The sequence below is a fragment of the Ailuropoda melanoleuca genome, chromosome 11, assembly GCF_002007445.2.
Source record: "Ailuropoda melanoleuca isolate Jingjing chromosome 11, ASM200744v2, whole genome shotgun sequence".
Lineage (NCBI taxonomy): Eukaryota > Metazoa > Chordata > Mammalia > Carnivora > Ursidae > Ailuropoda > Ailuropoda melanoleuca.
The window spans coordinates 79,013,213-79,038,351 of record NC_048228.1 but is presented as its reverse complement, the minus strand read 5'-3'; the positions used below and the strand labels follow the sequence as shown (position 1 = coordinate 79,038,351).

At 38.5% G+C, this 25,139-nt stretch overlaps 1 protein-coding gene across 4 annotated transcripts in view; it reads left to right on the top strand.

Moving 5' to 3' along the window:
* The window catches only part of KLHL5 (kelch like family member 5), a 73,406-nt gene that overhangs the window by 18,593 nt on the left and 29,674 nt on the right, over positions 1 to 25,139 (top strand). For all 4 annotated transcript variants that reach the window (XM_034671936.1, XM_011232246.3, XM_011232247.3 and 1 more), the window contains 4 exons: positions 5,083 to 5,295; positions 10,350 to 10,536; positions 20,229 to 20,453; positions 24,827 to 24,989. In XM_034671936.1, coding sequence (XP_034527827.1) covers positions 5,083 to 5,295; positions 10,350 to 10,536; positions 20,229 to 20,453; positions 24,827 to 24,989 — 788 coding nt within the window. The remainder of the gene's footprint in view (positions 1 to 5,082; positions 5,296 to 10,349; positions 10,537 to 20,228; positions 20,454 to 24,826; positions 24,990 to 25,139) is intronic.

Below are 25,139 nucleotides of genomic sequence, written 5' to 3'. Positions count from 1 at the left end.
TGTTTTCCCAGGGTTCGGCCACACGCCCTGAGGTTCAGGTTCACTGTCTAGTGCATAGTATTGTCATTGCGTTATAAGGGGGAAAACACCAAGTCCTATTTCTCCTGGATCTATAAGTCAAGCCTGAAGTTATGACAATCGCTAAGAAGCAGAGCAGTAGCCTAGGACTGTTCTAGTCAAGATTTTCAGATCTGCTGTTTTTAAAGCAGGATTTCCCCAATGTTTTGCTTTGTAGCACTTGAGTGAATTTCAGAACTGCCCACATATTCACGGATGGAAATGGGTGACAGTGATTGCGGGGTATTGGTGCAGTACAGATGATAGGATGAAAAGGAGGCTTTTTATTAAAGGTAAATCTGATTATACGTAAGAAGTGTTTTTAGCTAGGTAGAGAGATGTTCTTGGCAATCGTAGCGAATTGTGCGCTCAAAATAAATCACAGAGGAGGTTCTCATTCAGACACCGGAGGATAATGGGTACAGACTGATCTAGGGCAGCAAGAAAAGAAGGGCGTGTTGAGGGCGTATTGTTAGGACCAGGCCCCACAGTCTTCATAGTACAGGGATTTGGGGAAGGGAGGGTATTTGGATTTTTAAGGCATGACCATCTTGTCACACTGTGGCAGGTAGGTCTTCACGGCTGGGCAAAGATCGAGGACTGTTGCTTTCCATCTTGCAGTTAGGGCCATACAGCTCCTAAGAGAAGAAAGAATGTGAACATTCACGCACACTTACACCTCCTCCATCCTTCCATTGAGTTGGTTTGTCTGTGAAGGGATTGACATACTTTAGGGGTCTTTCACTACAGAAATAAAGATTTTGGAACAATTATAAGAACAGATGTTGACAACTATTGGGAAGAATAATTCTTCCTACTTCATAAGCTCGATGTGAGGATTAAATGAGTTAATCGGAGTGTAGCACCAAAATAGTGATTGACACATGGTGAACCCAGTCAATAAATGATACCCTCATCATTGTCACCATCATTGTACAGATTTACTCTATTTAACACAACGGGGATTGATGTGAGAGAACAGAAGCAGTCATTCAAAAGTACAACCTTTATGATTCGTATTCCCCCCGTGCTACCATCACTTCTCAGGAATGTTTCTTGTTTATAACGGTCATAGAGATTGTGTGACAAGGTAATACTGTACAGACCTGGCATCTTCTTTTTTTTTTTTTTTTTAAAGATTTTATTTATTTATTTGACAGAGAGAGACAGCCAGTGAGAGAAGGAACACAAGCAGGGGGAGTGGGAGAGGAAGAAGCAGGCTCATAGCGGAGGAGCCTGATGTGGGGCTCGATCCCAGAACGCTGGGATCACACCCTGAGCCAAAGGCAGACGCTTAACCACTGCGCTACCCAAGCGCCCCAGACCTGGCATCTTCTAAATTAAGTCCCAAGGAAGATTTTTTCACAGCTCTGTCTTTATCTTTCCCTTGCAGATTTCTCATTTTAACCTTAAACCTCAGGTTCAAATAGTTTTGGGAGTAAGATGACTATAAATAAAATTGGGTTTCTTTTCTTCATAATCAGTTCATCATTTAAGTAATACCTCTTTCCTAGGAAGGAGTTTTATTCACATGAAAACATTTGTATGCATTTAGGTCACTCCCATTGTTTATAGTAGAGGCCAGTGGCTGCTTAGACATAATGGCTTAGACATAAATTAAATTTAAATTAGCTCTTTTTTAAAAATTAAAGTTGGTGTGCAGTATTATTTTAGTTTCAGGTGTACAACATAGTGACTTGACAGTTTTATACATTATGCAGTGCTTACCATGATAAGTGTAGTTACTTTCTATAACCATACAGAGTTATTTCAATATTATTGATTCAGCTCAATGTTTTTAAAGCTATTTTCATAGCCAATTAGTTGGGTAGTTGTTTTTTTTTTCCCCTCTCAAGGCTATTATTTGACATTATTCAGTTTCAACAGAGAGGTAAAATTTAATTCTAATGACAATAAGTCATTTAGGGGCAGATTGTCTGATTTCAATTGTTGCTATGGGAACTCAATGAAAATGTATAGCAAAATTCAATCTCCAATTTAAATAAATCCCTCAGTAGTTTCATTTGCTTGAAAACTAATTCCAAATGGAGAAAAGGCATAATGCTAGCAAGCGTTTGGTAGCATGATAGCTATTTATATCACAAAATAGATTTTTTAAAGTTTTATTTAAATTCCAGTTAGTTAACATACAGTGTTATATTAGTTTCAGGTGCACAATATAGCGATTCAGCAATTCCATACGTTACCCGGTGCTCATCACAACAATGCAAAATAGATTTAAAATCCGAAGTGAGCATAATGCCACATAGTGAATTCAGTTGTCTCGATCAGTAAATGGTGCACGTACTTGGAACGTTCGCTCATCCTCTATGAACATAGGTAGGAATGGATGAGGAGTTCCTTCTTGTAATCCTGGAATGTGGAGACTTGTTCTCACTCTGACTGCAACTGAATGTGACCTGGCACGAGTCCTTTAATCTCTACCAAAAAGCCTAACACTGAGTGTATCATTACAAATATTTAATGGCATTATGGATTTGTGAAATAAATATAAGCAATTAATTTTAAATTTTTGAATTTTGTTTCTTAACCTAGAAAAAACACTGAATTCTAGCTAAAATACCTGCTGTAAAACCAAATAATATTTTTGAAAAGCACTTTGTGCTTAACCTTGAGTTAAGTCTTTCCATAAGTTGTTGAGAGACTCGATTTTCACTTAAAATGAGTTGTACTAGAATGAAATGAGCATAGTTCTGAAATAGAAAATCCAACAAATAAATAATAATAATATACATAATAGTCCTTTTCTATTTGGTGAATTAATGCCATTGCATTGGTAATGCCATTAATACCATTTTAAAGTAAAGCAATTGTTATATCAGTATGGTGTAAATGTTGGTTACACTATACACAACTTTGAACAATTAGAAATGTGTATTAGGGGCGCCTGGGTGGCACAGCGGTTAAGCGTCTGCCTTCGGCTCAGGGCGTGATCCCGGCGTTCTGGGATCGAGCCCCACATCAGGCTCCTCTGCTATGAGCCTGCTTCTTCCTCTCCCACTCCCCCTGCTTGTGTTCCCTCTCTCGCTGGCTGTCTCTATCTCTGTCAAATAAATAAATAAAAATCTTAAAAAAAAAAAAAGGTGTATTAGTTTGATTTCTTGACAATCTTACCTAACATTATGTAATAAATGTATTTCTGTGCATCTATGTGGTCTTTGTTTTTGAAATTTTAAATGCCTGCTTAATAGCCCATTGAGTTACAACACCCTATAGCTGGACCTTTAGGCTAATTCCCGTTTTGTACTATTATAAGTAATAATACAGAGAAGCATCATTAGAGAAGCATCAGCTTTTTTTTTTCCTCTTGTGAATTATTTATTAAGGATTAAACTGCTAGTAGGATAACTGGGTTGAGAGCCTCAACATTTTTATAGCTCTTACAGTGTGTTACCAGATTGTTTTATAATGTCAGTATGCAACTGAGTAGAGCAGTTTGCTTGAAACCAACATTGAGGTTTTATTAAAATATATTTCTGAAGATGATAATCAGTCATTTAAAATAGATACATTTGGGCATCTTTAACAAATCATGATAAATTGGAGCAATTGAATTTAGTTAATTATTCATGTATGGTTTCCTGTTAAGAATTTCCAAGAAAGGAATGTCAACCCAAGATATATTTTAGATCAGTACCTAATTTGGGTTACTGCAAGCTACATGGAACATATAATTCTCATTTTAATATAGAAGATAGTTGCTGGTAATCCTTACCTCTAGCTCTAATTTAAATGGCCCTGCCTATTTCACTGAAACCGTGTATACTGAGACAGCCACAGCACACTGGGAAGTATAAGAGAAACATTAAGGGACAATATGCATAGCATTTGCATTTATATTATAGCTAAGTAAACAATCCAGGCATTAAGACTTGTAACCTTGCACACCAGATAGTAAATTTCCCATCTCTTGGGACGGTTTAGCATAATATCCTAGTAAAGGTCATTATCTCATAACTAAAGCCCTTTCTGTCTCCCAATTCAAATTATAAGGAGACTGATTCTGGTATGTGGCTGCAACTGAATTGTCTTCAGTCCAAGGTCCTGGAGTGCCAGTGCATTCTACGTCAATGCTTTTGTTTTGGCTTTCTTTGAGACCCAAACAACTTCATACATAGATTAGAAGTTTTTCAAACAGACCTAAACTCCTGGGTGGTCTTATGAATTACATGAAAACACTCTTGAAGGGGCCAATGAGAGCCAGGAGAGCCCTAAGGATATATGGTCTTCCCTGAGCAGTCTGAGAAGACTTTGGTGGTACAGGACGGTCTTGGGAAATCCCGCCAGCCTGGCAGCCGTCTCTAGATAAGAGAAATCACTTCACGGCTCCCCCAGGTATCTGGCTGCACTGTAAGCCAAATTCTTCTGCAACCACAAATGTGACCTAACTTGGGTGTTAGACTGTCCTACATCTCAGAGTCTAATTCATTTTTTCTACCCTCTACCTCTTAAAAGACTTGTTGAAACTATTCCCTAACTTGAACAAAGCAAAACCTAAAAATTCCAGGTCCGTTTTTAAAGTGTACCAAATGGTAGGGGCTCCTACCAACTGGCTCAGTCAGTTAAGCAGCCCGTTCTCAATTTCGGCTCAGGTCATGATCTCAGGGTCCTGGGATTGAGCCCCACATCAGGCTCTGCGCTTAGTGGGGAGTCCACTTGAGGATTTTTCTGTCTCTCCCTCTCCCTCTGCTCCTCCTCTGCCCCCCACTTGCATGTTCTCTCTCTCAAATAAATAAATAAATCTTTTTAAAGAAAAAAATAAAATGTACCAAATGGCAAAATTTAATTCTACGGATATGGAAATTTACAGTGTAACAACATAATTGCAGTTTAAATGTTATTTTGTACTGCGCTTCCTTCCTAGTAAACAGTAATGCTATTTTGTAAGGAAGGTCTCAAGATTAAACTGTGCTTTGGCATCTAATTCAAAAATGTTTATTTTCTCTTAAATAACCTGATGGACAGAAGGAACAATACTGTTGATGTGCTATTTGTCCCCTCTAGGAACATTTCATGGAAGTAATTCGAAACCAGGAATTTGTATTACTACCAGCCAGTGAAATCGCAAAGCTCTTGGCGAGTGATGACATGAACATTCCTAACGAGGAGACAATTCTGAATGCACTTCTTACTTGGGTCCGTCACGATCTGGAACAGAGACGGAAAGATCTCAGTAAACTTTTGGCTTATATTAGGCTACCTCTTCTTGCACCACAGGTAAACTGTTATTGATTTTTTAAAGTCCGTATCCCAGTTTCAACAACATTTGGGTATTTTATGCTAATCGTGTTAATCTGTACATGTCTATAGGTTTTTCCTTTGGCTCTTCTATCTGATAAGGTTATTTTACATATACTCCGATGAAATGTGTAGATGAAAAGATAGTTAGCTAAAAAAAAATTTCTGCTTATGTTTTCGACCCAGTAGGTCTGGACCTAAATTGCATTAATTAAATAACATTGTCGCTTAGGGGTTAGTAATTTTATTTGACTCAGCTTACAAACCTACCCTAGCAATTGAAGAATTAGTAAAGCTGCGGATGAAAGTAGCAGTGGACGCCAGGAGCCAGAAAATTTAGATTAATTCGTTTGCTACACGTTTATTAAGTATCCACTAAATGCTGGAATCTGGTGGTATAGAAACTGAGGCATGGTAAGAGTTCCCACCCTGTCTCTTGGCATAGTCATACACCCCAGTCAGATGGAGATAACATCCTCTTTGACTATCTCACGGGTTTATTATAAAGATGAGAAAAGTGCTCTGTGAGATGAGATGTGCTACAAATAATCGTGGTAGGATTATCAGCATTATTTTAGAATTGATAGCTCTCTAGTAAGTGTATTCAAGCAGTCCGTCTGAACACATTTGCATGCATAGTTTCCGCTTTGTACAGTTCTAACTGGGATATACTGTAGTCCCCCCTCACCTGCAGTTTTGCCTTCCCTGGTGTCAGTTAGCTGCAGTCAGCCTTGGTCAGGAAGCAGATGGTTCTCCTGACCTCTTGTCACACATCACAGGGCCAACGTCCACTCACCTCACTTTGTCTCATCACATAGATGTCTTATTATCTCATGTCATCACAAGAGGAAGGAAGGCACGAGAAAGACCACATTCGCATAACTTTTATTACACTTTGATGGTCCTGTGTTATTATTTGCTGTTCTCTTATTGTGCCTAACTTTTAAATTAAACTTTCATAGGTATGCATGTATAGGAAAAAACAGTATATATGGGGTTCGGCACTATTTGCAGTTTCAGGCGTCCACTGAGGGTCTTGGAACATACCCCCCGTGGTTAAGGGAGATTACGTACAGGAATTCCCTCTGCCTCCTTTGCTGCTTAGCTTGAAGGCTTGAATAGAGAAAGAGATCTTGAAAGTGAAGGAAGAATGAGCTGTGACTGGTCAAGGACAGATGTTTGTTGTTCAAGTGCCATACATTTTTTCTTACTTGTTTTTATCTTGAGGATTATGTATTATTTCCAGCGGTTGTTGGCAAAAGTTACTGTTCGCTCTCTACCTTATAGAAACAAAAAGTAGTGCTGATGCTTTACAAGAAAGACGTCCTCTTCAGAGGTAGAATGTTATGTGAATTCATCGAAGGTGAAACTGTACTAATTGATGACAGTTCAGGAAAATAACAGTGTAAAATGTTTCCCTTGGAATCAGATTTAAAGAAGAGAGTTACAGTTTACGTTCTTAGCAGAAGTTTTTTTCGTATCCTTTTCTAGGGTAAAGAAAATAAAATCTGAAGAATCCTAGTAGACTTTGAAAAGAATCTGTGTGATTAAGTAACCTGACGATTGACTTCAGCCCTGCAGTTTCCAATATTTATGATAACGATATTTGCATGATTCCAAGAGACGTTTAACATTTCTGTTACCCAGGTACTGCTGATAATCATAACCATAAGACCTCAGAGTTGAAAGGCAATCATTTAGCCTAACACCTGTTGTACAAACGAAGTAACAGACCAAAAAAGTAAGACCATATGCTCAAGATCATAAAGCGATTGCATAAATTTCTGTCCTTCTACATTGTAGTTTTATTTGCCTTTGCTTCTCGGCTAACATCATAGAGCTAATAAGAGACAGAGGGAGAACTTGAACCCAAGTTCAGTTCTCTGCCTTTTTCACTGAACCAGTCAGCCTCTTGAACGTACTATGTGTAAAATTGCTCGGTCGGGGGAGGTATATCCAGTGGAAGAAGAAATAAATTAAAAAATAGATTTGTGACTACCGTATAAGGAGAAGGCAATGACAGATACAGGAACATGACTTTATGAAAAGAACTGGAGTAGCCTGCCTGGGCTGATGGCGGGGAAGCTGGGAGAACTTTCTCAAGTGTCACTGGGTCTGCGTCCTGAGTAGCTGTCCAGAAGAGGGGGCATGATAGCCCAGGAGAGATAGGAGATTGCACCTGGTTATGGAGTTATGAGCAAACGCGTCATGAGCTGGAATTTGAAGAGAGCTCGCATGGCTCGAGTGCAGACATACAAGGGCAGTGTGGAGAGACAAGGACTCTCTAGTGAGGCAAGGAGTTTGTGTTCTAGCCCCACAGCAGTGAGGAGGCACTAAAGGATTTTAAGTAGGGAATGGCAGAATTATTGTATTTAGAAAGATCTTCTAACTGCATTGTGAAGATTGGATTGGAGCGGTCAAAGTAGAAATCCATTAGGAAGACTATTGGATTCAGACAAGTGAATTAGGCGCTCTCTGGCAGTGCAGGTAGAGAAATTACCAGGCTCAAGAGCTATTTAGGAAGTAGAACTGATTCAGCTTAATGACCGATTGAAAGGCGCAGGGTACCAAAAAAAAAGAGGGATCCAGAATGATTCTGATTTGTACAACGAGATTAAGGAAGGTGCTGTCAATTAAGGCAAAGAGTATCTTGGTCTTTAGTGTTCTGTTCTCAATTCTCATTACTGTTTTCTACTGAAAGTCAAAGATATAAAATGAGCCTGTATTTACCGTTACCATTCTTTTAATTTACATGTTTTTGATACCAAAACATTTTTCAAGCCTATAGAATTCAGAAATCATTCACATCCTATTTTTTACTTTAGGTAGTATTGGAGGGGGCAGTTTTAGAGAAACAGTCATATGGAGATCAAGTATGTGAGTGAAGATAAAAATGTACACATTGAAAATGTTTCTTCATTTTTCTAAATGCCTTCATTTAAGTAATTTGTCATTATCTAATGGCAGAGATGGCATAGTGTTCGCCTAAAGGCAGAGTATAGAATAGTGTATAGTTTTTAGTTCTCTTTCAGTACCTTCTGAATGGTTTTCCAAATGATTTTTGGTACTTTCCATTTGATTAATCTGATATGTGGATTAATGGCTTTATATTCCCTTCTATTACTCTCATCTCTCTACTTAAATATGATTAATCTCACTTATGCATAAAGTATAGAGACTGTAGCATATTTAAGAATATCTTTTACTTCAGGGTGCGTGGGTGGCTCAGTCAGTTAAGTGTCTGCCTTCAGCTCAGGTCATGATCCCAGGGTCCTGGGATCGAGTCCTGCGTCGGGCTCCCTGCTCAGCGGGGAGTCTGCTTCTCCCTCTGCTTCTCTTCCCACTCGTTCTCTCAATCTCTCTCTCTCAAATAAATAAATAAAATATTTTTAAAAAAGGAATATATTTTACTTCAAATTGTAGTACCCATTAAATCTCCCAAGACTTGACTTTCTATAATTTTTCACATTTATTTTTATTTAGAAAGCACTAAAGTAATTATATATAACGGAAGTAATATAAACATTAAGATCAATCTAAATGAGCCAACTCAGTGCACATTTGGTAATGTTTTATGTAGCAAGTATAACTATATTTTGTGTGCATAGAAAAAATATGGAGTAATTAATACCATAATTTATACTCTGGCATAGGTCCTGAGACTTACGTTTTAATTTGGCTTTTTTGCTGTTAGCATGCTGTTCTCAGTTTCGAAATGCCACAAACTTTTTGGACATCTGGGCTCTTTCCACAGTTTGGCTATTGTGGACATTGCTGCTATGAACATTGGGGTGCAGGTGCCCCTTCGGATCACTACGTTTGTATCTTTGTGGTAGATACCTGGTAGTGCAATTGCTGGGTCATAGGGTAGCTCTGTTCTCAACTCTCTGAGGAACCTCCATACTGTTTTCCAGAGTGGCTGCACCAGCTTGCATTCCCACCAAGAGTGTATGAGGGTTCCCCTTCCTTTGCATCCTCGCCAACATCTGTCATTTTCTGAGTTGTTAATTTTAGCCATTCTGACCAGTGGGAGGTGGTATCTCATCATGATTTTGATTTGTATTTCCCTGATACCAAGTGATGTGGAGCATTTTTTCATATGTCGCTTGGCCATTTGTGTATCTTCTTTGGAGAAATGTCTGTTCATGTCTTCTGCCCATTTCTTGATTAGATTATTTGTTCTTTGTGTGTGGAGTTTGATAAGTTCTTTATAGATTTTGGATACTAGCCCTTTATCTGATAAGACAAGAAAATCATTTTTTAAAAGGCAGGATGAAACCATATTTATGCATTTGCATAAAATTATATAAATTTTAAAAATGGGATTCAATGAAGCATGACGGATTTAAATTCTTTTAGGATAATCACCATTTAGAGTTCTTTGCCTCTTAAGAAACTGGTAAGTTGTTTTTGCTGTTGTTCTTTCTGTTTTTGTTTTTTTTTTTAGAGGTGGGGAGGGGCAGGAGGAGAGGGAGAGAGAGGATCTCAAGCAGACTCACTGCCTAGCATGGAACCCATCTCAGGGCTCGATCTCGTGACTCTGAGATCATGACCTGAGCCAAAATAAAGAGTCACATGTTTAACCACTGAGTTGCCCAGGTCCCCCTGCTGTTGTTCCTTGAGCTCTGTTTAGAGAGGTCAGGTAAATGCAGTCTAAATTAGTCAACTTCTATTTATGATTACTCTTCTTCAGTTAAAGTCATTTCTAATTTAAAAAGTAAAATGACTTATTTTAGAAAATCTAGACAGTATAGAAAAGCAGTAAAAAAGATGGTTTAAGAAGCACCAGTTTCTCCACTCCCCAGAGATAAGCAGTATGCAGGTATTAGAGCATACCACTGATCCTCTTCAGCTTCTATTTTTCAATGAAATTTAGAATGTAAATCTTGTAAATATTGCATATTTTAGTTAAAAATATGTGTCCAGACTTGGATTTTTTTTCTAAATGAGATCCTTTCCATTTGTGAACTATATATTCTTTTAATTACTATTTTCTTGCTCATTCAGCATATATACTCACTATTCTTTTTTAGTTCTTGGCAGACATGGAAAATAATGCACTTTTTCGGGATGATATAGAATGTCAGAAACTTATTATGGAAGCGATGAAGTACCATTTATTACCGGAGAGACGACCCATGTTACAAAGCCCTCGGACAAAACCTAGAAAGTCAACGGTTGGAACATTATTTGCAGTTGGAGGAATGGATTCAACAAAAGGTATTAAATAATCTTTTATTTGGCAGAACGTAGAGGGGGAGGAATTTTAATTAGTAACGCATATGGCCAGAAAGCTCTTTAGAGAAATGGCTGGTTCCAAGACTGGAAAAATACAAGGTGGACCCAAAACATCTTATAGAGCCAGAAAGTAAGGAAGTGTTCAACAAATAGTGGAAATAGTTCAAGGGACAGAAAAGGCAGTTTGTAGGTGCCACCACTGTCCAAATCTGGGATAATTTCAACACCAAAATAGATAATGATGATAAAAGATGATCATTTATTAAATCAATAAGTATTCATGAGTCCACACTGATACAAATAAAGACAGGGCATGCATCATCTTGAATTTCTTCTGCTATAAGGGACATAATTGGAACAAATGATAAGATCCAAAATAAAGTTTGTAGATTAGATAACACCATTGTATAAATGTTAACTTCCAGATTTTGATGATTGTATTGTGGTTTCATAACAGGGTTTCTTGTTTTGAGAAAGATACATTGAAGTATTAAGAGTACAAGGGCATCATTTCTACAACTTAAACAGTTGAGGCGAAAAAAGTATATATACCATATACATTGAAAGCAAATGTAAAACGTCCACATTTGGGAAATCTGGGTCAAGGGTCTCTGGGAATTCTTTGTACTGGTCTTGCAACAGTTATTAGTAATAGTAACAGTAATAGGAATAAACACCATGTATAGTTCCTACTCTGTGCCAGATAGTGCTAGAAGCTCTCTGTGTGTTATCTCTCAGTGTACGTTGATCTCCCTTTCCACTGAATTCCTAGTACTAATAGCCGACAATCCCCCTAACAGCACCTCCCTGACTTGGGGCTATATCTCTGAGCTCAGCTCATTCTACTTCTCTCCTCTCTTTCTGTTCTAGCCCCACTGGCCTCCTTGTTCATCTAACAAGCCAGACGTTATCCCACATCGGGGATATTACATTCGCCGTTCCCTCTCACTGAAATACTCTGTGCCCTGATGTTTGAATGCTTAGCAGAAATTATTCACTCAGCTCTCCAAACATCAGTTTAACCAAAAAAGACTTCCATGGCCAGTCATCCCCTGTCCATCACTTTCTAATCTTGTGCATACCTCCTTCTATCTTGTTCCTCTGCTTATGTTTCTTCATAGCTCCGGATCTGTCTACTTCTTCCCTTCCCCCAAGTAAGCTCTGGAAAGCAGGAAACTTGTTATTTTCAACAATAGATCTCCACAGAGCCTAGAAGAGTGCCTTGGCACATAGACAGCATCAATAAATATTTGCCATGTGAATGAAGGTTGTCGTTTGCCATCTCTCGAATTATTTGTAGGACTGAAGCCCTCGATGTATTATTCACATCTAAAGATTTCTTTTCCATGTGATATCCTTGAAGAATATAAAAATAGGAGCACTAATCAAAAGAGTTTTATTGTAATTTAACTTTTAGCTTCATGGTAACAAAGTATAGTTGTAGATATTATCTCATATAACATGATATGGTACTATGTATTCATAGATGCTTAAGTTCTAAATATAGGCTTGATCACTGAATGGTACAGAAGTATGTAAAGTTAAATAGCTGATAGTTATAGTATAAATATTTGAAATTCCTGGAGCACTGCACAGTCCAGGTAGTCAATCTGCAAATACTTATTAGGTATTTACTATATGCCTGGAACAGGTGCTCGGCTTTGTAGCCCTTACTAACACTTCTTCCTCTCCATCTTTCCCTCTTTTTTTCAGGGCTTTAATTGTTATTTCTTTATTGCTTGTACTCTTGTGTTGCTTTTATTCTCATATTTTCAACTTGTGTGAAAGATCTGTTTGCTGTTCAGCTTTTGTCTCAAACTCTGTGTGTTCAGGTCTTCTCTGACCATGTCTCCCAGAGTTGAGGACTTGGAATTGAAATTCAGCGTTTTTCAGTGGCATCAATGGACGCCAACCCTGGCTCATTTAAGCAGATAAGGGAGGCCGTGGGGAAATAGGCAGGAACTATCTCCACTGCACCTTCTTTATAACGCTGCCTTGGATTTTAAATCCTAGGTTCAAGTATCTATTTTACTAGCTTTAGGGCAATCCTGGGCCCTAAACTTCCAGGGACAGTGAGGATGAACATTTGTCCTTTCAGCTTTATGGGAGATGGGGTTCCTGCCTCTCAACAAAGCTCATTTGTACAGTGGAAAATTCCCCATGCATGAGAAGGGGTACCCAAAGTAAATAATATATTTCCTCCCTTCCCTTCCCTTCCCTTCTCTTCATTTCCCTTCAGATCTTAGGTTCTGACAATCACCAATCTTCCTTCAAGTGAGTCTTGTTCTTCTAAATTTCCGTTGCTACTTTCCAGTTCCTGGGTAGCCTCCTATGAGCCTACATCTTTTGATCATGTTCACTTCCTACGAATAGCATTCCTTGTGTTGTTACTATGGGCCAGGCATTACGTTAAGTGCTTCACCGATCGTTTTTAATCTCATGTTCATAATAACTCTAAGAGCCAATGTTGTTATTGCCCTAGGATACCTGTACTTAGAAGAGTTAGCTGTCTTTCCCAGGAGTACACAGCTAATTAGTGATGGAATCAGGATTCAAAGCAGGCATTGACTCTGGAGACTACACTCTCTGCTTCATTACCTCTTCTGTTAGCATGCACTACTCTGCTCAAAAACTGCAATGGTCTTCATTTCTTACCACATAAGATGTCAATTCCTCTTTCTAGCTTCCAAGACTTTCTGTAATCTGGCCATTATTACTTGACCAACTTTATTTCTAAGTCTTTCCTAGATGCCAGTTGCGCTCACCTTCTATCTGATTCAAGCTATCTTCCCTGGCCTTAGTTTCTTTTGTACCCAAAGTCTTTATAATGAAGAGCAATTTGCATTAAGTGGATGGCAGTCTGATCATTGGGTTCTTGGCCCCTTCATATATCTTAGTATAGGGCCCAACAAATAAGCTGGAAATGTTCCTAAATAGCCAGTAAGAAAAAGTTAGAATATATTTCTGCTTACTTTTTAAAAGGTTAATCTTTTAATTAGTATAAGTCAGGGAAGTTCTAAGCTTTTATATAGAATTTTGTAATTATTAGGAATTTGTTATTTGGGGATATTTGGGGTTTTTTGAAGAATTATGTTCGGTCACACAAACATACTTTTCAATAACATGTTTCCATCTTAACTAGTTACATCTATAAAAACCCCATTTTCAAAATAGTTTATATTCTGAGGTTCTGGGTAAACATGGATTGGGGGGACACTGTTCAACAGCCTTGATAACAGTAATACCTCCTTTAAAGTTAAATATTATAGGGGTGCCTGGGTGACTCAGCTGGTTACGTGTCTCAACTGGGAGTTGGCTTGGGATTCTCTCTCTCCCTCTACCCCCCAAAATAAATAAATAAATAAATCTTTTTAAAAAATTAAATTAAATATTATATAAAGTACCCCATAAAAATATCCATTTTTTGCAAAAATGTCATAAAAGATTATGCTTTGACTTGTTCAGTAATATCATTGGGTTGCAGTTGTTTGTACTGTGTCTATTGCTTAGCTATTTAGATTATCTTCCTAGTGATAATGTATTTGCATTCTCATACACATATTCAATAGTTATGAATAAAATTTGAAAAGTGAGTGTTAAAAAAAAGAATTATGTTTGGTGTTAGCAAAGGAAATTTTAGTCACCAATTCATAAAACTGTGATACTGCTTAATGAACTGGAAGTAAAATAACTTAGAATGAAAAATATATTCCTTAAACTCATTAGTGAGGAAAAATGATTAGCATTGCCTTTTTATTTGACAGAATGAAGACGTTTTTAAGGATCAAATTTAGAGTGATGAATAAAGTATACTATTACATAAAATAATCTGAGCGTATGAATAAAATCTCATTATACCTAAAGATTATAAAGAAAGATTATTCAAGCTCAAACCATGTTTTGAACAGCTGCTACATATAAGGAACTCTGTTGCTGTGAAGAATACAGAGATGGTGGGGTGCCTGTGTGGTTTGATCGGTGGAGTGTGCGGCTCTTGATGTTGGGGTTGTGAGTTCAAGCCCCACATTGGGCGTAGAGATTACTTAAATGTAATATCTTTAAAAAAAAAATACAGAGGTGGAAAAAGACTTGGAATCTATCCCAAATAACTTAAGAATTTTGTAGAGTAAATTAAAAAAAAAAAACAACTGTAACATATGAGGAAAAAATATATATATATATAAAACAAAACTTTCTACATTTTAGGAGAGTATCAATAGTATTAGTGCTCTGATGAACTAATTATAACAAATAGTTTAGAATAAATATTTGTCCTGATTTTAATTCTATGAAGATAGCTGTGATTGCATGCTGTGCTGGAAGCTTAGAAAAAGAGAAGTAAAATAGATTGTAATTGAATGCTTCATAAATGGAGATTGGGTTATTTTAGAGGGGTGGGGCTTTAAATTTTTTTTTTCACTTCATAAAGGAAACAAAAGAGTTCCTGGAATCTTTTAATTCTTTTTTTTTTCTTTAAGATTTTCTTTATTTATTTGAGAGAGAGTGAGGGGGAGGGGGCCAGAGAGAGAATCTGAGTGCAGAGTCCGATGCAGGGCTCAATCCCACAGCCCTGAGATCATGACCTGACCTGAAGCCAAGAGTCGGGCACTTAACCGATTGAGCCACCCAGGCGCCCCTGGAATCTTCTAATTCTTAAAAAAAATGTCGACAGGACCAGTTGGTTACTCCCAGACTTCCCACACTCATAGTTTCCATAGTTCATGAACTGCACTCATGCTCTTGTCCTTCCAGCTTTCAATAGAATGTGTATCCCCTCCCTCCTACTAGGAAAGCCAGCCCACACATGTGTTCTTACGCTGCCCTTTCGCGCCTCCTCAGGAACCTCGCTGTGAAGTAGGACCCCTTCAGCTTCTTTCCTCGCAACTAGATCCTTCCCATTAGCATGTGAGCAAACTCAAGTTTATCCAGTTTTAAAAGCAAAACCAGAGGGGCGCCTGGGTGGCTCAGTCGTTAAGCGTCTGCCTTCGGCTCAGTGTGTGATCCCAGCATTCTGGGATCGAGCCCTGTATCAGGCTCCTCCGCTGGGAGCCTGCTTCTTCCTCTCCCACTCCCCCTCCTTGTGTTCCCTCTCTTGCTGGCTGTCTTTCTGTCAATTAAATAAATAAAATCTTTAAAAAATAAAATAAAAGCAAAACCAGAGATCCCCCATTCCCCCCGGATGCGTGCTGATCCCAGGACCCCTACAGGGCTAAATCCCAGGACCCCGGGATCATGACCTGAATTTTTATTTTAATCACCTGGTGCTCATTATGACAAGTGCACTCCTTAATCCCCATCACTTATTTCACCCATCCCTCACCTACCTCCCCTCTGGTAACCAGAGGGTAACATCATCTTTTCATGTGTCTGTTGGCCATCTGGCTGCCTTTTTTGGGAAAATGTCTGTTCATATTTTCTGTCCATTTTTTAATTGGATTATTTGGTTTTTGGGTGTTGAGTTATGTAAGTTCTTTATATATTTTAGATAGTCACCCTTTATCAGATATGTCATTTACAAATATCTTCTCCCACTCCGTAGGTTGCCTTTTAGTTTTGTTAATTGTTTCCTTTGCTGTGCAGAAGCTTTTTATTTTAATGTAGTCCCAACAGTTTATTTTTGCTTTTGTTTCCCTTGCCTTAGGGAACCTATCTAGAAAAACGTTGCTATGGCCAATGTCAGAGGAATTACCACCTGTGCTCTCTTCTAGGATTTTTATGGTTTCAGGTCTCACATTTAGGTCTTTCATCCACTTTGAATATATTTTTCCATATGGTGTAAGAAAGTGGTCCAGTTTCATTCTTTTGCATGTTCCTGTCCAGTTTTCCCATCACCGTTTGTTGAAGAGACTGCCTATTTCACATTGGATATTCTTGCCTGCTTTGTCAAAGATTAATTGACCATGTAATTGTGGGGTTATTTCTGGATTTTCTATTTTGTTTTACTGACCTATGTGTATTTTTTTGTACCAGTACCATACTGTTTTGATCACTGTAGCTTTGTAATATAACTTGAAGTCTGGAATTGTGATGCCTCCAGCTTTGCTTTGCTTTTTCAAGGTTGCTTTGGCTATTTGGGGTCTTCTGTGGTTCCATACAAATTTTGGGATTGTTTGTTCTAGTTGTGTGAAAAATGCTGTTGGTATTTTGAGAGGAATTGCATTGCATTAAATGTATAGATTGCTGGTGCCTGGCTATTAAATGTATAGATTGAGGTGCCTGGCTGGCTCAGACAGTAGAGCATGTGACTCTTGATCTTGGGGTTGTAAGTTCAAGCCCTACACTGGGCATAGAGCTTACTTAAAAATACCTAAATAGGTAGGGGCACCTCACTGCCTCAGTCAGTTAAGTGTCCAACTCTTGCTGTAAGCTCAGGTTTTGATCTCAGGGTCATGAGTTCAAGCCCTGTGTTGGGCTCCATGCTGGGTGTGAAGCCTACTTAAAAAAAAACAGACAGATAGATAGATAGATGGATAGATGGATAAATGTGTAGCTTGCTTTGGGTAGTGTGGACATTTTGTAATATTTGGTCTTCCAATCCATAAGCATGTAATGTCTTTCCATTTCTTTGTGTCGTCTTCAGTTTCTTTCATCAGTGTTTTATAGTTTTCAAAGTATGGGTCTTTCACCTCTTTGGTTAGAATTATTCCTAGATGGGGCGCCTGGGTGGCACAGCGGTTAAGCGTCTGCCTTCGGCTCAGGGCGTGATCCCGGCGTTGTGGGATCGAGCCCCACATCAGGCTCCTCTGCTATGAGCCTGCTTCTTCCTCTCCCTCTACCCCTGCTTGTGTTCCCTCTCTAGCTGGCTGTCTCTATCTCTGTCGAATAAATAAATAAAATCTTTAAAAAAAAAAAAAAAGAATTATTCCTAGATATCTTAATAATTTTGGTGTAATTGTAAATAGGATTGTTTTCTTAATTTCTCTTTCTCCACTTCATTATTGGCGTGTAGAAATGCAATAGATTTCTGTAGATTGATTTTATATCCTGTTACTGAATACATTTATCACTTCTAACAGTTTTTTGGTGCAGTCCTTCGGGCTTTCTATATATAGTATCATGTCATCTGCAGATAGTGAACTTTTGCTGCTTCTTTGCCAATTTGGATGCCTTTTATTTCTTTCTGTTGTCTGATTGCTGTGGCTAGGACTTCCAATTTTATGTTGAATAAAATTGGTGAGACTAGACATCCTCGTCTTATTTCTGACCTTAGGGCAAAGGCTCTCAGTTTTTCCCCATTGAGCATAATGTTAGCTATGGCCTTTATTGTGTTGAGATATGTTCCCTCTAAACCTGCTTTGTTGAGGGTCTTTGTCATGAATGAATGTTGTACTTTGTCAAATGCTTTTTATACGTCTATTGAAATGATCATGGGGCACCTGTGTGGCTCAGTCAGTTAAGTGTCTGACTCTTGATTTTGGTTCAGGGTTGTGAGATTGAGCCCTACATCATGCTTCACCCTGGACATGGAGCCTGCTTGAGATTCTCACTCTCCCTCTCTCTTCCCCACCCCCTACTCACTCACGCACCAGCTCTCTCTCTCTCTCTAAAAAAAAAAATAAAAAAAAGAGAAAGAAAGAAAAGAAGTGATCATGTGGTTCTTACACTTTCTCTTAGTGATGCAATGTATCATGTTGGTTGATTTGTGAATATTGAACCACCCTTACAACCCAGGAATAGATCCCACTGGATCATGGTGAATGATTTTTTTAATGTATTGCTGTATTCAATTTGCTAGTGTTTTGTTGAGAATTTTTGCATCTGTGTTCATCAGGGATATTGGCCTGGACTATATTTTGCCATTTTAATTACAATATGTTTTAGTATGTATCTGCTTTTGTTGATTTTGTTAGTCTCTGTGTTTCCTGAATCCGGATATCTGTTTCCTTCTCCAGATTAGGGAGGTTTTCAGCTATTATTTCTTCCAATAAATTCCCTGCCACCTTTCTGTCTCTTCTTCTGGGACTCCTATAATACAAATGTTAATTATATTTGATGGAGTCATTGAGTTCCCTAAGTTTATTCTCAGTCTCACTGATGTCCTCCACTTTTTTCTCAAGTCCAGTGAATATCCTTATGATCGTTGCTTTAAATTCTCCATCAGGCACATTACTTATATCTGTTTTGCTTAGATCTCCAGCTGTGGCCTTATCCTGTTCTTTCTTTTGGGTCAGATTCCTCTGTCTTCTCATTTTGTCTAAGTCTCTATGTTTTATCTAAGTCTCCCTCTTTCTCCATGTTAGGAAAGTTAGCTATATCTCCTGTTCTTGAAGATCATGGCTTTATGAAGAAGAGGTCTTATATTGCCCTGCAGTGTAGTGTCCCCTGTTCCCTAGGGCCTGGTGCTTTCTGGAGTGTCTCCAGTGTGTGCTCTTTGTACTCTGCTATTGTGGCCTGGCCACTTTATCCTTCAGACCAGTTGTTTACAGAGGCTCTCCTTGCTTGTTGTGGGCAGTGTTTGGTCCCTGGCCTGAAGGTGGTTCATTTTAACTAGGTGTGCTCTGGTCTGCTTGTGAAATGAGACCTGTCACCACTGCCACTGGAACTGAGGCCTCACAAAACTCCTCAGTTGACAGACATGGTGTTGGCAGGGGTTTGGGCTGGTCTTCTGGGCAAGGGGCCTGCTGTGCTGGGACTAAGGCAAGTGTGACTGGGAAGGGCAGTTCCACTGGAGTTCAAGGAATAAGGCTTGGTGTAAGCAAGGTAGTGGTGAGTGTTGGCACTGCCCTGGTTCCTGGAGCTGGCCTTGTGCTTATGCTGAGGAGCAGGAGAGGGGAGATGGCACCTGCCAGTTCCTTTGTTCCCTGAGGGGTCTCCATGAATGCTGCCTCCCTGGGACATGCTCCAGTATGAGCAGCTAACCTCCCCACTGTGTGCCCCAGGTGCTCTTCAGATCGTTGTTTCCATGCTTTATGTTTATAGTCTGTTTCCCCTGCCTCTTCTTTAGGAGCAGCCCCAATGTCTTCCAAGCTCTCCCAGAGCCAAGCATGCTGACTTTTAAAACTCCAGGCTTTAAGCCCCACGGGTTGCAAGAATTAATGAAATTCAGGCCCTTTTACTTGCCAAGCCAATTGCTAAGAGGATTCGTTTTCCCCATGCACTCCCCTGTGTGCTAGTTCGTCTCCTACCCTTCTCCAAGACCATGGCTCTCTCCTCACTGCATTAGCCATGATCTGTTTCTCTTCCAAGCTGTGTCTCCACACTTCCTACCATCTTCAGTGTGACCTCTTCCCTACCTTTAGTTGTGGAGTTTGTTCTGTCAGTCTTCACATTCATTCCTGGGATATTTAGGATTTGATAGTTATCTAGTTGTAATTGTGGGACAAGGTGAGCCTAGAGTTCTATTCTGCCACCAACTTCCTTCAAAACTACCTGCTACAATTTTTTTCCTTTGGCTTCCATGACACTAACCTACCCTGCTTTTCCTCCCACTTCTAGCTGTTACAAATAATCCTTTCTCACTTGACCTTTTAATACAGAGCCTTGTGTATGTCCTAGAGAATAGTAGATGAGGTCAGAGATAGAAGCAGGGGCCTGACCATGAAGGAGCTCACTGAAATATAATAAAAGTATTATTGTCAATGCTAATAAAATTATACTTTTATATGTATAAATTCATAAAATACTCAAACATGGTAAAATTTTTACTTACATAACTTCTATATATTACTCTTAAGGAGCAACAAGCATTGAAAAGTATGATCTTCGTACAAATATGTGGACTCCTGTAGCAAATATGAATGGGAGGAGGCTACAGTTTGGTGTTGCAGTGTTAGATGACAAACTGTATGTGGTTGGAGGAAGAGATGGACTGAAGACTTTGAACACTGTAGAATGCTACAATCCCAAAACAAAAACCTGGAGTGTGATGCCTCCTATGTCCACCCACAGGCATGGTCTTGGTGAGTATAACTATGCAGGTTCATTCATGATATCATACATTAGGCTTCCACACCATTTTTACATTCTGTACCAGGCAGAAGAAGACCATCGTGGCAGCTGCTGAGTCAACAACAATCAGTCACCAAGCATTCCTTCTCATGCTCCTTAACTGAGAAGCAGAATCAGCAAAAACAAGCATATACATAAATGTAACAGCAACCAGCTCAAGTAGAAATGTGGGTATTTAAGGATTTTATTATAGCATGATGGCCACCTTTTAAAATATGTGTTCTGTGTTGACAATCAGTGTTAACCTAACCTGATTGAAATGCTTATTTAAAAATCTTTAGCATTATCGTTTTTCATCTATGCCCCCTAGTTTTTAAGCAGAAATGAGTAAAAACCCAGAGAAATCTTGAGGTGGCACAGAGAATATAATGTTAGAGAATCTTCATTCTTTTATTCAATACTTCACTGAACTGACATTGATGAGCATGAACTGTGTGCCATACTCTCTGCTCAGTAGGTATACAAAGATGAAGGGAACACTGTCTTTACTCTGAAGGAACTGATGGCTCACTCTGAGATGACAGAAGATAATTTAGGGTCTTGTATCACATGACCTATCTTTTTTGATAGGAGAGAGAATAGGTGAAACAGAAAGAATTGTTCAATGAGAGTGAAGCAGGTGGAAATAAAATTAGATGGGGCATGACATGTATCTGTATCACCCTAGCTTTTGCTGCATAACAGATACTCCAAAATTCAGAGGTTAAAACAACCATATATTTAGCTCATGTATCTGTGGGTCAGCTGAGCCATTCTTCTGGTCCAGGCTGCCTTGGATGATTTCTGTTGGGTTATCTTTTTTTTTTTTTTTTAAGATTTTATTTATTTATTTGACAGAGATAGAGACAGCCAGCGAGAGAGGGAACACAACAGGGGGAGTGGGAGAGGAAGAAGCAGGCTCACAGTAGAGGAGCCTGACGTGGCTCGATCCCATAACGCTGGGATCACGCCCTGAGCCGAAGGCAGACGCTCAACCGCTGTGCCACCCAGGCGCCCCTCTGTTGGGTTTTCTCATGGATCTCCGGTGGGCAGGCAGGTCAGCTAGGTGATGTTGGATAGCCTCATTCACATGTGTAAGTGGTAGGCAGATTGTTGGCCTGGGCAACAGAGACAACCGGGCCACATGCCTCTAATCATTCAGAACACTAGTCAGGCTTCTTCACATGGTGGCAGTCATGGGGTTTCAAAAAGCAGCAAGAGAAGGCAAGCCACAGTGCATAAAGACTTTTCAAGCTTCTGCCTGCATCATGTTTGCTAATGTTGCCCTGGCCAAAACAAGTCACATGGGCAAGCCCAGATTCAAAGAGTAGAGAAAAAGACTGTTCTTCTGTATGTATATATGTATGTATGTATTTCTGTTTATATTCATATTTATATTTATTTGAGTCTAGTTGATACACAATGTTACATTGGTTTCAGGTGTACAGCTCAGCGATTTGGCAAGTTTATACATTATGCTGTGCTCACCACAAGTATAGCTACCATCTGTTCCATTATACACCCTTATTTCAATATTATTGACTGTACTCCTTATGCTCTGCCTTTTCTTCCCATGACCTACTCATTCCATAACTGGAAGCCTGTATCTTCCTCTCCCCTTCATCCATTTTGCCCAACGTCCCATACCCTCCCATCTGGCAACCATGAGTTTGTCCTCTGTATTTATAGTTCTGATTCTGTTCTTTGTTTATTCATTTTTTAGGTGCCATTTATGAATGGAATCATATGACATTTGTCTTTCTTAGTCTGCCTTATTTCACTTAGCATAATACCCGCTAAGTCCATTCATGTTATCTCAAATGGCATGATCTCATCGTTTTCATAATGTAATACGTGTGTGTGTGTGTGTGTGTGTGAAAGATACCACATCTTTCTTATCCATTCATCTTTTGATGGATACTACTCTTCTTGGTGGGAGGAGCTAAAGAGTCACATGAAAATAGGTGTGCATTCAGCGATAGGAAGAATTTGTGACCATATTGTCAATGTATCACAATTTGGAAAAGGTTTAAATTACTTGCAATAAAGAATTTGATAGTTCATCATAAAAGATGAATTAAAAGATGGTTGAGTAGCAACGAAGTCATAGTTCAGTTTAGATAGCATGGCTTCGTACTACATTGAATTTATTAATGCTGAGCACCAGAGTAGAGGCTGCCCCAAAAAAGCCGATAGCCAGTAATGAAAATTATCTAGGGATGAAAATTGGTCTGACAGTGGGTATAGCAAAAAAATCAAAGAAGCGAGTGATTCTACTATTTGCAATTAGGTTTCAGTTCAGGGTGATCTTAAGTTTCAAGTTTGGTAAGGAAGTAAAACCAGAGGGTTATGGGTAAGGAACTGAGAGGGGAGCTTAAAATTAACTATATGAAATTTAACAAAACTAAAGTAATAATCCTGAGTCCATAAAATCAACTTATTATATAGGCACAGAATGGGAATGTATCTTAAAATCAGCATGAATGAGACTTAAAACTTGGGTTGACCATAAAATCTAGGATCAATAGCGTAGCTCACCTGCATACTTTCCCCCATGATGGAGAAAAGAAATTTAACTTTAACTTAAGGTAAATTCTTATGGTAGATAGAATGAGAATGCCCATAATCCAACTATGTTTTATGCAGATTAGATTGTGCGTAGAATATTGTCAGTAATTCTAGGTACCATATAAAATGCTTTATTGAAGCAAGTTCAAAGGAGAATGATCATATGATTCAAATGTCTTCTTTAAGTTTTTTTTCCCAAATCTTTCTGTCATTCTTGTTCTTACTTATTTACCTTATAATAAATCAATGTTATAAATTTGAACTTGTAAAAGAAACTCTTACATAGGTAACACTCCTTTTATCTCTTACATGTGAGAATTAAATAAAGATTTCATTTTGAAGATGTGATTCTACTGCTAAAATTTATTTTTGAAGATACTGTTTAAGGAGTTGAACTAGATGGACCCATTAATTTTTCTTCCAGCTTTTTAATTAATTACATGCACATACACATTTAATTGGATATATTTATTATATATTTGGGACTATATTTGTGCGTGTCTGTGTGTAGTTTGTACATACTGTTCCCTTCACCTTCTCTTCTCTCAGATATCTCTATGTCTGGTTTCTTAACTTCATTCACATTTTTGTTCAAATGTCACTTTTTCCAAGAGGTCTCCCCTGACCCTCCCTACCCTTCTACTCAGTTCCATTTTTCTTATTAGCACTTATCAATACCTGAAATATATTTGCCTGTTTCCTGACTAAAATATTAGGTCCATGATGGCAGGGCCCTTATCTGTTATCTTCTATTAAGTGCTTGGCTCTTAATAAAAACTAAATAGATGTTTGTTGAGTAAGGGAACAAATGAATCTGGCTTGGTTCCCTGGTAATGAATCACACCAATAGATTGTGGTATCAAGTCTAACTACAGTAAAATCTCATGAATTTGAATTAATAGGGGGAAAGGAATAAAAATGATTTTTCAGATATATCTTAAATCTGAATTATTGAAAAATCTTTTAAATATGGCAATGTGTGCATCTTGTATAGTTTTAAATAACTTCTGACTGTTGGACCTCAAGATACTGCCTCTGAAACTTACTAGAACAGAGCTGTAGTGTTGCTTTCCCTCCTCACCCACCCACCTACCAACCAAGAAGAGCTAGAAGGAAACCAGGTATCTTTACCGTAAATGTTTCCTTAATTAAATTTGCATGTGTAAGCGTCACTGTATTACCCAAAGCAATCTGCCAATTCAATGCAATCCCTATCAAAATGTCAGGGACATTTTTCAAAGAAATAGAACAAATAATCCTAAAATTTGTATGAAGCCACAAAAAAATCAAAAGAAAACAAAAAAGAATAACAAAGCAAACTTGAGAAAGAACAACAAAGCTGGAGGCATCACACTCCCTGATTTCAAACTATTCTGTGAAGCTATAATAACTAAGACATTATGGTATTTGGCTTAAAAGCAGACACCCAGATCAATGGAACAGAATAGAGAGTCCAGAAATAAACCCATGCATATGTGGTCAACTAATTTACAACAAAGGAGCCAAGAATATACAATGGGGAAAAGACAGTCTTCAATAAATGGTGCTGGGAAAACTCGATAGTCACATGCAAAAGAATGAAAGTGGACTGTTACCTTACAGCAAACACAAAAATAAACTCAAAACAGGTTAAAGACTTGAACATAAGACCTGGAACCATAAAACTCATAGATGAAAACATGGGTGGTAAACTGTATATTTTTATTTCAATTAAAATGTGATCTTTAAGACTTAGAAGCAAATCTGAAGTCATTGCTCCTTTCCTGTCTCCCTGTAGGTGTGGCTGTATTGGAAGGCCCCATGTATGCAGTCGGAGGACATGATGGCTGGAGCTATCTGAATACAGTGGAAAGATGGGACCCACAGGCTCGCCAGTGGAATTTTGTCGCTACTATGTCCACCCCCAGGAGCACAGTAGGTGTGGCAGTACTAAGTGGAAAGTAAGGAAATATTTAAAATTCCATTTAAAACACAATAAACCAAATTTATTGAGGTATATCGTCTAACTTAAAAATATACATTAAAAAATACACAAAATCCCAAAAGAGAAAAACTTTCAGAGTGATGCGGACTTTAAAATAGTCTCTTTT